The 16,694-nt window shown below is 31.3% G+C and overlaps 1 protein-coding gene across 2 annotated transcripts; it reads right to left on the bottom strand.

Moving 5' to 3' along the window:
* Positions 1 to 2,431: 2,431 nt before the first annotated feature.
* Positions 2,432 to 16,440, bottom strand: LOC134711955 (D-amino-acid oxidase-like). 2 transcript variants are annotated; one of them, XM_063573000.1, is made up of 11 exons: positions 16,381 to 16,440; positions 12,264 to 12,460; positions 11,363 to 11,480; positions 10,586 to 10,662; positions 9,041 to 9,106; positions 7,748 to 7,802; positions 6,956 to 7,054; positions 6,074 to 6,153; positions 5,052 to 5,169; positions 3,959 to 4,057; positions 2,432 to 3,216 (listed from the first exon to the last, which is right to left on the bottom strand). In XM_063573000.1, the coding sequence occupies exons 2-11, from the start codon at positions 12,458 to 12,460 to the stop codon at positions 3,100 to 3,102; spliced, it is 1,026 nt and encodes a 341-aa protein (XP_063429070.1). In that variant the 5' UTR covers positions 16,381 to 16,440; the 3' UTR covers positions 2,432 to 3,099. The 2 variants fall into 2 exon arrangements, with proteins under 2 accessions (XP_063429070.1, XP_063429060.1); XM_063572990.1 differs by lacking the exon at positions 16,381 to 16,440 and adding an exon at positions 13,707 to 13,847 and having other exon boundaries at positions 2,433 to 3,216.
* Positions 16,441 to 16,694: the final 254 nt, after the last annotated feature.

Raw genomic sequence — 16,694 nt, 5'->3', positions numbered from 1 at the left:
GACAAAAAACAAAATAGGGGTAACAAACTAAAACCGAGGGAAACGCATTAAATATAAGAGGAGAACAACGACACAACACTGAAATGTAACACACACAGAAATGGACGAAGCGTCAGACAAAATCCCACAAGAATAACAAATATGACATCAAAACCAAATACATGAATATGGGATAGATAAGTACCGTGACACGTCTTATCGCAATGTGAATTCACACTCAAAAATAAGAGAAAACAAACGACGTAACGTTAAAATGTAACACACACAGAAACGAACAATAATATAACAATGTCCATCTTCCTGACTTGGTACAAGACATTTTTAAGGAAAAAATGGTGGGTTGAACCTGGTTTTGTGGTATGCCAAACCTCGCACTTCAATGGCCATGTTAAATATAACATTGAAATGACAACATAATATAACTACAGGACTACAATACTAATAAATAAGAGAACATATTAGACAAAGAAACACATGATTAATAGATAACAAAAAGCATCAGGTTTAAAATTCAATACGCCAAAAACGTCATAAAAAGTGACAAAATCAAACGTTATCAACATACGAAAAGATCAGAAAATGACATTCCTGACTAGGTACAGGCATTCTCAGAAGATAATCAAAGAGGATTAAACCTGGTCATAAAGCTAACTAAACCTCTAACTTGTATGATAATTGTTTAAAGTTCCATTACATTGACATGATAAACTATATAAGACATTAAAGGTTTATGTTTCAATAATGTAGATCTAGCAGCCAAAACTGTATAAACATACATAACAAACAAGCAACACAAATGAAATACAAAAACAAACATACATATAAATCTTACAACAATATCCCCAGCGCTAGAAGGGAAAACAGCACCTCAAGAATTTAGTGCACCTGCATATTTTCCCGGATTTATCTGCAACATGAACAAAAGTAAAAGTACTAGTATTTGATTGATATCTTTAGTTAAAGACGAATAGCAGGAGTATTTAAACGAGTGGAGTGTTTGAAACCTGTTGAGAAGATATAAATAGTTTCGGTTCCGTAGAAGTTGTATAAACAGGGTTAGTGATAAGGTGTTGCGTTTCACATCTCTCACTATTGCAGTCAGTGTTTGCTGTTAAACCATACCTTATTGCTACCCTGTTCCAACAGTTTTATAAATATATTTTAATAATGTTTCATGCGTCGAAAGTTTACAACAGTTAAAATAGTTCCCATACATTCGTTTTATTCAGTTTTCAGCCCGTTTGATACAATTCGGTTCAGCCGGTTTGATACATTAATGTTTAGTCCCGTTTTAAAACATTTAGGTTTCAGACAATAGAACCAAACCGTCTGATCCGTTTCAAACGTTTAGGTTCCAGACAGGTTCCAAACATTTAGGTTCCAGACAGGTTCCAAACATTTAGGTTTCAGACAATAGTTCCAAACCGTTTGAACTGTTTCATAAATTTAGGTTTCAGACTAGTTTTATACATTTAGGTTTCAAACCAGTTCTATACATTTAGGTTCCAGACTATAGTTTCAAACAGTTGGTTTAAACAGTATCGGACAGAAAAGGGTTTTAAACGGTTTTAATTCAACAAGTTCGGGTTAGGTTGATAGGTGTTGAAATTCGTTTTATGTAGTATAGTATTTGTTTCATATTTGATAGTGTTAGTATAAACTTTTTATTGACTTTAGAACTTTTGAATTGCTTTTCAAATCCCAGGAAACTGGTACAAACCCGAGGATAAAAATATCATAATCGTCCCCGCCCGGTTACAAGTCACACTGTTTAGTATTTCGTAACACAGTCTGTATTTACTGATTGTGCTGATCTTTATAATTATTGTTTGAGGTCAACAACATCGGGACTTCTTCATGTACCAAGAACTAATTCTGTTTTTTTATAAAGAACATTTAAATATTCTGGTCTTATTACCTGAAATAATTTACCAAATAATATTAAAGAAATAAATAATTTCGATACATTTAAGACCAATTGTTCAAACTATTTTCTAACTGAACAGAATAAAGATGCACGAGGCTAATGTATTTTTTTTCTTCTTCTACTGAATGCATATGAAAGAGGGACGAAAGATATCAAAGGGACAGTCAAACTCATAATTCTAAAACACACTGATAACGCCATGGCTAAAAATGAAAAAGACAAACAGACAAAAAATATTACACATGACACAACATAGAAAACTAAAGAATAAACAACACGAGCCCCATATGTAGTTATTCAATATTTAAGCTGCTATATATAACTGTATTTTATTTTGTATGTATTTTTTCCGTTTTCTATTTGTATAAATAGTTTTTGAAGGCCTCATGGAAGACTAAAATGTTATTGTTAAATGTGTTATCTTCGTTAAAGAAAGAATATTAGTATTATTATTTACTATTTATTTCTTATACTGATTAGAAGCAAAAAACACTAATGACAAATATAACAATAACGTAGTAATCATTAATAATATTAACAAATATTAACAAACTGTTATAATAGCATTTATGTTAGATAACATAAACTAAAGAAAAACATTACTGGCACATCCACCCAAATATACGTTATACTCGTCAATACAACCATATTATTTTATATGTTTACATAATATATCATATCCAAGTTAATTCCATTTCGCATATAATATCTATATATATATATGTGTGTATGTGGTACCCACATTGACGTCATGTGCATGACGATATTCACCATATAATGCCTATATGCACCCCAAAAATTGATTCAAACATTTATCTGGTGTTCCTTAGCTAGCCAATTTATCATTGCTTTATTTTTGGGGTACTAATTATGTAAATATTGTTTAATCAAATGCACAAAATATTTGTAAGTCCATTGATATGTGTACATGCTTCCTATAACAATAGTGTATATGTATAATAATATAAAATAAAATACGAATCTTATAAATGCAGTTATAAATGAAGTTATAAATACAGTTGTTATCAAAGTTATAAATGAAGTAATAAATGCAGTTATAATCGAAGTTTTACAAATGAAGTTATAATCGAAGTTATACATGAAGTTATAATCGAAGTTATACATGAAGCTATAATCGAAGTTATAAATGAAGTTATAATCGAAGTTCATTTCTACAATTTTGATTGTTGTTTTAGTCTATTGCTCTCCACAGCTAAATCTGAAGCAACTTTTGCACATCCCCAAAATAATGTAATTCCTGATCCTGCATGCCCATAATTGTGAATAATCTAAAATGTATATATTTTTTTGTTTCAATCATTAACGATGCCATGATAACTGCAATACATAAAACGTTCAGAGAGAACGGCATCCTCCCTACCTTATGCGTCGGATTTAACGTTCCCAAAATACATCTAAAAGTGGTTAAGGACTCAAACACCCCGTAGTGTTAAATGAACGCCACTCTAGCAAGTTAGTTTCACTGAAACATATGGTAATTTAACTTCACCACGTATTCCGTTGGTAAATAAATATGTTTAAACTATTAAAGCATACTCACTATTATCATGCAATTAATCGTTCAAACTAGTTTCAATTAACGAGACCGTCACATTTTGTTTTAAATTCTTATTTCGGTTAATTCCGTGTTGATTAGCGTTGTTTAAACATATTAAAATGCTTTGCATATAAAACTAGATTAAATAATTCTACATAAGGACCTGTCTGTTCCAAGTTAGGAATATGACAATTGATACATTCGTTTCGTATGTTTGAACTTTTGGTTTAGCCATATAATGAACTTTCCTTTTTGAAATTTCCTTGGAGTCCGTTATTTTTGTTGTGTTTCTTTTGACAGAGTAATGTGTTTTCAAAGTGTAGATTATGCTATACTAATATAAAGTTAACTTATGTGCTATTGTTCATGTTGTAAAACATGGATAAAATCACTTCATGAAACTATGTGTTATCATTTTTATAAATCGCTTGTGCTCATTGGGTTTGTGTTTCTGATCAAAATTTAAAACTTACTGTTATCGTCCTTCCATTAAAACAAACATCTTCCTTTTCCAATCGTATTGTTGGTCTTGATGGTCTTAAACCTGTCCATTCCTGTAATACTTCCGCTTCCTTAATTCAATTTGTTTTCATAGTTATTATTTTTGCTATAAACAATTTGTTTAGGAGATAAATTGCATTTTTAGGATAAAAAATGTATTCCTAAATTTTAGCAATCAACAAGGAGTAATATTAGAACCTTTTATTATATGTGACTAAAATTTCCCTGACATGTATGCTTCATTCTGATTTTTTAATTATTGATTTTATCATTTTCCTAGCATTAATCAAATTATTACACTAAGTACAAAACGTTGTTTCTAATAATATTTAAACTGAGGCATCATAATTTTCATTTCGTAGTTAAACTAACACATTATTCATTTGATGTATACAAAATGCTTTTCTAGATTAAACTTCATGGGGCCCGTTACGAAGAAGTTGGATGATTTCAGAGATAATGATATGCGAACACATTAACACTTAAGCGGTGTTATGACGACAAAGGGATTGGAAAACATAGCAAAATTCCGCTATTGTCACCTTTTTTCTGAAAAGAATCTACGTAAAGTGTGTTTTAATTAAAATAAGTACCGAGGTTCTGACTACTGAACCGATGATACTCCACTGGCCTAACAGTCTTAACTGCAACAATGCCGACCTTGGTTTAGTAACTGGAAATAACTTTAAAATGATTCGTCCGAAGCTCTATTTAATATTGAAATTCATTTTGATCACTCAAACCAAAACATTTGAGGTCAATGAGTGTATAAGTACACACAAAGCAGTATGAAATGATATAAACAAAATTAATAAAAAGATGGAGTAAATGCGTGATGCTTATGAGACAACTTTCAACATACATAGAACAATGCCGTATAATTGTTCACAAATGATAATCTGCAGCAGAACAATATAGCAATCTAGTTAAGGTTCGAACCATTGCGATCAGTTTCACAATTTGTTTTAATGAAATCCGATTTACAGGTGACGGTCTTATATATTGCCTGTCTTAAATCATGAAACAAAAACGTGTACAAAAGAGGAATGTTGTATTTCTCTTTACCCGCAGACTGGGTATCAACCTTGAACAACCATCCAATATCCTCTTCCGGTCAGATTCTGTTACATCTGTGCTCCAATTTCCTTTCTGTGAGGTGCCACCTAAAACCACGAAGTCTTTTCTGTGAAATAAAACAGAAACGAAACAAAATATTACAAGAATACATACGTTATTGATTACAAAACACTATTGTACAACAAAGATTCTTAAATATCATGTTCAATTGAAGTTCTTATTTCAAAAGTTTCATGGGTTTAACAAAAAGTAAAACAACACAAATACAGAACTCCGGGGAAAACTCAAAGTTGAAAGTCCCTAATCAAATGGCGAAATTAAAAGCTCAAGCACATCGAACAAAATATAGGTACGGAAAATATTTCACGGAATACTATGGTGATAACCTCTTTTTTTTGCAATAATCCAGTCCTCTTTCGTTTATGATAATCATCGGTTGAGACGTATTGCTGTTTAAATGGTCAATTGTTTCGCCACTAGGGAAGCGCAAATGTGAGAGCTTTGCAATCAGAACGATCAATTACTTGTTACAGTCTCGATGTTCAAAACTTATAAAATCCGATGAATTTTATAATTTCTTATTAATCTTTTGTTTGCATGTACGAACTGTCTCGGTTGGGAGTAGTTATGGAATCGATGCTGCATTTTTTGCTCAGAAATCTACACGATATGGAGTATCTTGGCACGTCTGTCGTTACCAATCATTAGACTGGTATATTTGATGAGTTTCTTATAATGGGTTTCTTAATAATTACGAGAACAATACAGAATTATAATAAAAATCATTTACATATATTCTTGCAACACCCATGTAAACAGCAAATTTATTAATCACCGACTGTATACAAAAATGTATGTAAAATCCTTAAAATGACCTTGTTTTCTCACAGGAAGAGAAGATAAATGTGACGAAATGAAGGTTAAAAGCCCAGATGACCAAGTAAAGTAAATTGGTCCAACTAACATAATAAATAAAGGTGTACACACATACAATAATAGTTTATACTTACCCTGGGAAGATATATAATTTATTTCCTGTTTCTGAAGGGTCTTTGTCAAAGTAAAAATGCTTCACCCAAGGTGCTTTTACCTACAAAAGTAACTAATCATTGTTAAATATGACATTGCTACAATGTAGGGGGTATAGGTATTATAACTATTCATATTTTAAGCATCTTATTTTTTTCAGTCAATTGCCTTTGCTAATTTTAAGTAATATGAAACGAGTGTCTGGTGAAAATAATGTTGATCTAATTTTTGAACCAATGCATGTATATATCATAATCTTAGTCTTCTGTGTACGACTTGTTTTTATTTCTTACGCAAAAATATCGTAAACAATTTTTTGTTAATTTGTAAGTTATGATTTAACAAATATGGCAGCTCATTAATTGCCGTATTTGAATCCGTAGATTACCGAGTGCCACCTTATAGTAAACAATCAACAAAGAAGCATGGATATTTAGCACGTGTTTAACATGAACAATCAGATACTAGTTTATTTTAATGACAGATTCATGCGTACTGTGATCACCCGATCTTTACAAGAAGTCGGAGAAGGGTCACGCTTAGGTAACGTTGAAAATATTTCGGCGAATTGCTTACTAAAAGCAAGCAATTGGAAAAGTAAACTTCTTATACATGTACATTAGTTTAATAATGAAAACTATCCATTTAGTTATAAAGTTTTTTTTTAATTTGATGTTTCATATGACATAAATAACAAATAAAAATAAATCTAACGCGTACCTTTTGCTAGTTCTTCAATATCTTGTTTTGACGTAATTGTTAGAATAACGTCTGTGAGAATTCAGTATAATTGTTCAAAGTTTATATTAATACATTTTTACATTACATGCTAGTAATTGAAGTCGTAAATAGAAAATATTTACCCGTATTACTTGACCTCTTACTGGATAGACAGTACGGTCACCAAGGTCATGCGCACCAATGCCGGTGCAGTTTACAACTAAATCATAATCTGTCATGATCTGTCAAAAAATATCTAGTAATGCAAATGGTTTAAATAGAGTTTGGGAAAACAATTTGGTAGAGTTGTTTTCTTTCATTAGTTTCTTTTTATTGATGGGGATTTGCGTTGGTGTTTGTTCATTATTTACGTAGTGAAATTAAGAACTGTATGGTAAACGGTACTTTGACCCATTATACTTTTACAAATTGTGATTTGGATGTCTCATTGACACTTATACCACATCTTCTTATATCTATTAACATTTCGAAACCATGCATCATCATCTATGATTGTTCATATCATTTTACATAATATGTAAACATGTACTATTGTAGTTCAGACTTATTCTTTAAGGAAATCGAAAGGTATATGTTTTTATACTTTCATTTCTTAACTTCGATACTAATAAATGAATTTCAAACGCTATAAAATATCCAAATACTTCCAGCATTATAGCTATCTGAAACACTCCTGAAACTGGCTATTTGAGTCGTTCTTAATTTCTCTAAAGTTTTTTTGTTTTTGTTTCAATGATGATGGTTTAAATGCGAAACCAAACTAAAAGGAATCGATATCTTTTTAATAAGACATCAATTATTTAGTATTCATATGTTATGGAACACACATCAATCAACTGCCTAATGTTTCTTGTAAATTTGTAAATATTTCGTTGATTATCCAATATTTAAGACTTGGATGTTTTAGTTTTTACCTCTTCCAAAGAGTTTATCTTTCTGTTGATAACTTTTCCATTTTTTATTCTGAATCTGAAAAAGACGATATTTATATCATTAAATTACATCCCCTTTTGACTTTGACTGTACTTTGATTTTCTTTTTTTTCTTTTTCTTATTTCATCTGTTGAAAGAGGGACGAAAGATAACAAAGGGACAGTTAAACTCATAAATCTAAAACAAACTGACAATGTCATGGCTAAAAATGAAAAAGGTAAACAGCGCAAAAATAGTACACATGACACATCATAGAAAACTAAAGAATAAACAACGCGAACCCCACCAAAAACTAGGGGTGATCGCAGGTGCTCCGGAATGGTAAGCAGATACTGCTCCACATGTGGCATCCGTCTAAATGTTGATTCAGTATTCAAACCATCATTCAAACGAAAATAACTAATTGGCAAAGCATTTACATATTTTTTTTTAGAAATGTACTGTTTCAATTTGCGAATTTGCATTTTCACTTATAACATAAGGAAAATTTTATGGGATATTGCTTCTAAATCATAATGATTCTTATATTTTTCCTGGTGGCCTGATGTATTATCAAAGTTCTGTCATTTTTCAATAAACTAATATTTTCAAATGGCAGTTCAAATTTCCCCGACCTCATTTCATATGGCTTCTATTAAAGAAACTAACTATTTTATTTGTTGGTAACTTGATTTCGCCCTGAACATGCATGAGAAGTTTCCCACAGGACGTTAAGCAACCATCATTCAATCAATCAATCTTTATTATAATCAATTAATCTTCAGATTGACTCTTGGTGACATACTTTCGTACAAAAAGAAAATCTAGTTTTCATCTTCTTTATACACATATTTATGAAAATATCCCATACAGAAACCCATAAAGGCCCATAATCACAAGGCCCTTAGATACTTACTCTTTGAGTATACTAGTATATAAAAACTCACTGTAACAAGTATAAAACACACAGATTTCATTTCCCCAGTTGTTTGTCCTTGTTTAGCTGTAAACTTATTAAACTGAGCAATATTCGGGTTTTTTTTCGATGATATGCATCATTGATACAATGTTTTCATCTTGTATTTGATGTGTTTCTCTAGGTTTAAGTTTCTCAACCGTATTTGTTTTCTCTCAACCTCAAACAGATGTATATCAGGACAACAGTAGTATATCGCTATACCACTGTTGTTTTTATCTATTTTCATTGTATCAATAAACAGATATGTACATCCCAGTATTTTACAAATGTTATATACTTCTTGATATATCTAAAATCAAAGAAGACGTATACTTACTGTCTCATGAGCCAGGGTAGATATTTCTTTACATTTATCATCATTGTTGTATAAAACACTCCATCTCTATAAGATAACGTATCAGGTATTAATCATGATTTATAATTGTTTCAAAATGGTGTCAGTGAAACAATGAGAACAAAAAAAGATTTTCTTTAATTTAAGTAAATTAACAAAAATAACCGAACTCCAAGGAAACACAAAACTTCAAGTCTCTTATAAAATGGCATAATTAACTTCTCAGACATCAAAGAGTTGAAAGCAATTGTGTTATTCTTTGCATGGTACAGGTATTTTCTTATCTACTTATGTAGAAAATGACAATCGAAAAACCTCATCGCTATTTGCCCGTCATTGCTAGAAATCACACATGTTCCTCTAAAATTCTGGCGTCATGATACGAAATATCCGACGTTACAATGGAAAAGTGATTGTTAATTGTCGTCAATAGTTCAAGCGAGACAGATTCTCGGTCAGCCGGGAATAGTGATAAGGTGTACTAGACATAAATATATGGATTCATATTCTTGTTGCAAAATTTAAAAGGAGAATGAAATTAAAAAAGAACAGTTATTTTGTTTTAAAAATGCATATCTCGTTTTTGTATGAGTATAGCCTGAGTAAAGCATCAATTTTAATTGAATTTTTAAGAACCTTTCTTCTGTCTATTATTATTTTAGTTGCTTGATATCTGCATTAAAACAGGGACCAAAGATACCAGAGGAACACTCAAACTTACAGAGAAAAAACAAACTTACAACGTAATGGCTAAAGATAAAAAGACAAGCAGACAAACAAATATCACAGATGACACAACATAGAAAACCAAAGGCTAAGCAAAACGAACCCCACCAAAAACTAGGGGTGATCTCAGGTGCTTTCCCCAACCTTCAAACTATAAGTAAGCAAGTAATTATTATTTTTTTTATTATAGTGACATGTGTAATCACATTTCAGTAAAGAACACTATATCATATACACAATGAAATACACCGACCCATTGGGTCTATAAGTCACTTTTAAATCATAAAACGTAATTCTTTTATCATGGATTTCAATCAAAATAATGAAAAGTAAAACTAAGCTAAATTCAAAATAATTAATTAAAAGTGAAAAATTCAAACTTATATAAAAGAAAAAATAAATAAAAATTTGTTAGAAGATCGATTTAGTATATGTTTGTTTCAATTTCCGAAAATCTTTAGTGATTTTAGAACCGAATTCTGTTCTTCTATGTGTTAATCGATGAAAAATGCTTCAAATCTAATATTCAGATGCATTTGTGTCATAAAGTCCCTATTCCGAGTCGAATCCCAAAACAGGCAAAAAAATTAAGGTATCACCAATTTAACCGATTTAAAAAAAATAGAAATACTTCAAAAGAAATAATTACAATTTGACTTCTTTGAGACATGTTTCTGTCGATAAATTCAAATAACAAAATCCTGAAAGATAATTGATCTAATATATTTCTTTTATCAATGAAGGCATATGTATTTCGTCATGTTTTAAAAGAAAAAAATTAGGAAAAAAAGTATATCTAACCTGTTGTCAGGATGCAGTTTTATCTCTTCGACAGAAAGACGTCTATAACCCAGTACTTGGTCCTTCCATGGAGGATCCTGGCATTAGATTATACATTATTGTTAAATTAATCTTTAAAGAATCATATCGTTACTCGGTGAATTCATGCAGCAGAGTCGTATCTATTTGTTTTGTCATGGGTTGATATTTCTTAGGTACCAATGATATGTTTTTTAGTCGTTACATTATTTTGATTAAGGGAAATAAGCCTTTTGTGTTCCGCTGTATTATTTTTCAATTGCCCATTGGATGACATTTCCTTTCACGACTTATTGTTTTAATGGTTTTATTTTTGGATTTTCGTACGTTTTTACAATACTTCCGTTTTCAAAAATGACACCCTTCACTCAAGCCCCAAACAAACGAATAGATTGTCTTAGTAGATTTTGCATACATTTTCTAATCAATACTTTTCAGCTTCGTAAAATTTGATATGACTTCTTCGAGCGACACTGATAAGTCTTATGTAGAAGAAACGTGTTTATGTTGTACCAAGGATGTTGACGTTTGATTTTGTAGCAGTGCAAGAGTATGTCAGTTATATGGAGGTATGTATAACATTGTATGGTAGTATAATTGAGTTTGATTTAAGACTTTAATTTATATACATTTTATCGGTATGATTGTACGCCCTTATTAAACCGATTGTGAGTAGAACATCTGCCAAATATTTGATAACTCGTTAAAATTTTAGTATTTCCAATGACAAAGGAGCGTTCATATTAATAATAAACGTACTTTTGGAATATTTACACCTGTAAAATTATACCCAGACACGGTATGGACACCAAGAGATGCTGCAGTTGGTGATTTGACGAGGCTCATTAAATATTCCCATGTATCCTGACACCATTTACTGAAAACATAGTTTGATTTTGCAAGTTAGAACTATAATGTGTAAATAAACAACAGAAACCTTTTCTGCTATAAACAAACGTTATATCACTAAGGTCGCTTTAAATTAAATATATGCACTGTAAACTAAGTGAATTTGTTTCATTTTACACAGATTTATAAGTATATAGTTAAGATATTTCTGTCTCTATATCATAGATATAGGAAGATGTGGTATGAGTTCAAATGAGACAACTCTCCATTGAAATAACAATTTATAGAAGTAAAACCATTATAGGTCAAGGAACGGCCGTCAACACGGAGCATTGGTTAACACCGAACAAATAGCTTTAAAGGGCCCCAAAATTGCAAAATAAATGTAAAATCATTCAATCGGGAAAACCAACGGTCAAATATATATAAAAACGAGTAACGAGAAACACGTATAAATTACTAAAAACAAAAGCGGGGTTAAAACGTACAAAACCTTCTTCCTTTTTTTCTGAAACAGTAGTATAACATCACACCATAGAAAAACACACGATTAAATATCAATGAGAAGGCTTAACTCAATCAAAAAACATAAATTGACAGTTAATATATTTTTGGCAAAATGTTGTCTTTATTGCTCGTGTTTTTCTTATCAAGCGTGTGTTTTTGGCAGTTTTACAAGGTTTTCTAAAAGTTTCAATGCGATGGCATCACAGTCATCAATCGATCAAAATGACTTTATTGTTTAACAGTTAGTTGATATATTTAACTTTAGTACCACCATTAATGAAAAACAAAAAGAAATGTTATTTACTTTGATTGAGCCAGTGATTCTTCTGGTAATAAAAATGGCTCCCAAAATCCTCCTGATCCATCAGAGCATGTGTTCGGGGAGAACTTATCTGCTACGATGGTAATGTCAACCCCTGGTATATTATCTTGAATTCTGACAGCAGACGACAGTCCAATGATGCCAGCGCCAACTACACATACTCTCTGCTTCGACATCATCTAAAGGAACAGTACACAAATTCAGAGTATAGCAGTTGAGTTAAAATTACAGCAAGCCCGTCACTGAGTCGATGTATTTTTGTGATATTTTTTATGTTATTAATATATAGGTTCATATGATTTTGTAATACGGAGACTGTTACAAATAACCACATATGTACACGATTAAACCTATCTATGAATTTAATCCATTTAACAAGATTATGATTTTTTAAATGCCTGTTCTGCTTATATAAAAAAGAAGATGTGGTATGATTGCCAATGAGACAAATGTTCACAAGAGACCAAAATGACACAGACATTAACAACTACAGGTCAAGGTCACCTATACCTTCAACAATGAGCAAAGCCCATACCACATAGTCAGCTAAAAAAATCCTTAATAAGACCACGTTAAAAAATTCAAACAAGAAAACTAATCGCCTTATTTATATAAAAAAATGTTTGACTCATATGTTGCTTGTGGGGTAGTTGACTTTTGTCCGTCAATAACACTAGGCAGTAGCGAAGAACAAACCACAAACCAAATAGTTGTTATTATAAAACATTTAGTGCCATATACATTTTGTCTTTTGTCGTTTTTGATGATATCGGTGAGACTAGTAAGGAATGATGCAATGACTTGTTTTAAAAGATAATCATAACGGTAACCTGTGAACAACAGGTTACTGAATTTAACAGGTGCAAACATATTAATTCAGCGAGTTTTAATGTTTTAACAGTCGCCAACCTTCGCCCTGACTTTAAACAGAATTATAAAATTACAATATAAATAGCCTTGACAATTGAAATTTCTTAACTTGATCATATAGATATATTCACAAAAACAAGTAAATATTAACTGAACGAATGAATAATAAATAGGAAAGAATATAAACATGATCAATATAGTAAACACAACTATAACCTGGGACAAAGTATATGAATATAAATTATTGCCGCTTGCATTAACAAAGTTTCTGACGCCAACAACGTATCATACAATTAAGTTTTGTGCAACCCTTATGTACACATATATTTTTAGAGTACTGTACATCAGTAAGACGGTACAATTGCACGCTTATAAATAGATATTATTACGTCACTGTAAGAACTGTTTATGATGTGCGCTAAAAATAACCTCGACTAGGAATAAAAATGATAACTTTGAGTTTATCCATTTATTCTTATCTACGTTTTGTATGAACATACATTGGTAGAAATGAGGTACAACTATACACAATACACAATAAATAAAGGTTCCTACTTATCTTATTTCTTGTGATCATTGTGATAAGCTGTCATCACTGCTAGGTAAGTGTGTACTAAGTAAAGTTACGTGCCAATGTGTATATGCGATACTATTTAAATGTTGGCGTAATACATACTAGTAAATAAAAGAAAAGAATTTCTACTATTTTCCATCAAGCGTATCAATGTAAACACATTTAAATGTTTCTTATACAATTACGATCTATGAGTGGCCGTTCATGTCACAGCTTGGATACAGGTATTTCATTTATGTTTGATATTTCAATCGGTCACCTAGACACAAAACATTATTCACCAGATTCTTATTTCGACATTTAATGTTTTTCAGGGATGATCGAGCACACCCCCTCCCATCGAGGTCATAATATTTGAATATCTAATACCTTTTGAAACATTTAAACGAGCTAATAAAACCCCAAAAATGTAAAAACATAAGCCGGTCAAGATGAGAACTTTTGAATTAAAAGTACCATCCAAAAAATACCGCACTCCAAAGAAAATTCAAAAATTAAAGTCCCGTGTCAAATGACCAAATCAAAAGAACAAACACATAAAAAAAAATGACAACTGCTATATATAAAGCTATTTACCTGACCATGCTGACTTGGTACAGGCATTTTCTATGTGGATTAAACCTGGTTTTATAATTTCTCACTTGTATAACATTATCATCAAATTAGGAAACACAATCCTTTACTCAAACTTATTTCTTATATGCTATAACAGCTAATGTCTTATAAACAGTATCCGTGTTTTCATGTAACAAGATTACAAAGTCTGGGTACTTGGCTGGTGGTACCCTCAAGGACTTGCAGTCAACCAACAGAGGTATCAACTCAATGGTAGTTATAGCATGAATGGTACAATTTGCACCAGGTGTGTTTACGACAATTAATGGCAAGTATCGTGAATCTTAAAAAACATGAAAAAGGTAACGGTTTATTTTATATCTTACGGTACTTTGGTAAAGTTACAGCTTAGTTCTCAATTGATACAATAGAAAATTGTTTGCATAGGTATAGAAAATAGTATCGATCTACTTGTTGTCAGTGTTAGCTCTTACGTTTCATATTTGTATCGTTAACCGTTTGTGTTAACCAATGGGAACTGCTGTACTATTATATCTTTATCGTTGTGTAAATATAACAAAAAGTCTGGAACAATCTATGTGGTTATCATACGTTATTTGATTGAGTTAAGTCTGCCAATTGATATTTTATCGTGTGTTTTTCTATGTTGTGATGTTATGCTATTGTTTCAGAAAAAGGGAGAATGTTTGGATCCATTAAAACGTTTAATCCCGCTGCAAATGTTTGCACCTGTCCTAAGTCAGGAATCTGATGTACAGTAGTTGTCGTTTGTTTATGTAATATATACGTGTTTCTCGTTTCTCGTTTTGTTTATATAGATTAGACCGTTGGTTTTCCCGTTTGAATGGTTTTACAGTAGTTATTTTGGGGCCCTTTATAGCTTGTTGTTCGGTGTGAGCCAAGGCTCCGTGTTGAAGGCCGTACTTTAACCTATAATGGTTTACTTTTTGAATTGTTATTTTGATGGAGAGTTGTCTCATTGGCACTCACACCACATCTTCCTATATCTATCAGACTACCCATCTAGTGTTAAATCCACTACGGAGTACTTTAAGTATCCATACCCTCTAGTATAATAATACTTTATCTATCGAAAGCACTAAATCCAGTACTTGTTAAACCATAGGCATATTTGCCATTAGTTTTTATTTAAACATGGAACTAGACCTTGGTTAATTCTTCAATTAATTTTAAATAAAGGATTTTTATTTCAAAAAGGTCCTAAATGGTTCTGCGGAACCCTGTTTATTCACCCCTGCTGTCAGTGTACAAGCGTTTCTTGTGATGTTGTTTTAAGGTCCAAAAGAAATACTGGTTTATAAGAAATTATCATATTTGGTTACAAACCGCACTTTTTCAAAGAAACATCTTTCTTAAGTTATCAAGATTCCACATACTTTTCTTTTTGACCTTTTAGTATCTAAACAACAGAAGAAATTCCTGAACTCTACCTAGATACCTTTTTCCAGGAACTTACTGATGATCAAACTAGGGCTAGTTAATTTATAAATTAAAGAGGGTAACGCTAAACACTTTATGGGGACCGTATTACGAACAACTCAATCGATCTTAAACTAAACACCACATGTATGCCCTTTTTCAGCATGTCACTAAGTTTAACTAATAGCTGAGGAACAAAAACTATAAGCCCTTCTAGAAAGTTATCAATTTTATTTATATGGACCTGTAGCTATTATTTATTCATTTTGTCGTTTGGTTTTTAATACTAGTAGAGGGTAACCTCATCTAGGTAAATGTTTGTTTTGTGTGTGTCATGACAAAACGTTGGTATAAGTTAAACTTGAGGTTGTATGAATATATTTCGGATTTTCCACATGATTTCTCTAAATCGCTAATCTCCATTGTCTAGTACCATTCCGTATATCTATCAGTTATATTAATGTTATATTTCAGGGCATGGTTTTGTAGTAATTGCGTTTGTTATTTTTTTATTTGTTTGTTAAAAAATCTTTGTGTTCGATTTACCAATTAAATCTATCTTCGTGTATGAAATCTTGCTTTATGAATATAATACGATAGTTTTTGTGTTTGGTTTTGGTTTTCTAACTATAATCTTACCTTTTATCCCATTGTCATACAACACCTTGTGAATTTGGATCAAGGAAATGTTATCTAAACATCTACACATGCACAAACATATTTATCTCTCTTAGGAACGATGGATTCAATATATAAGTTTTATCTATTATGTCATACCTTATAAATAGAGTACGCGGCTTTGATAACTAATGTGCAGACTGTATTCTTGTTTGATAATTTATCGACATTATCAAACGATGATTTCTGATAACGATAGTATGTGCCTTTTATCGATTTGATTAGTCAATCTGATTTTAATATATTTACCTTATATGTTGTGATGTCCCAGGTAA

This window comes from Mytilus trossulus, chromosome 1 (genome assembly GCF_036588685.1).
Source record: "Mytilus trossulus isolate FHL-02 chromosome 1, PNRI_Mtr1.1.1.hap1, whole genome shotgun sequence".
In the NCBI taxonomy this organism is placed as follows: Eukaryota; Metazoa; Mollusca; class Bivalvia; order Mytilida; family Mytilidae; genus Mytilus; species Mytilus trossulus.
Note: the sequence above shows the minus strand (reverse complement) of the source record. Positions and strands in the feature narration are given on the sequence as shown.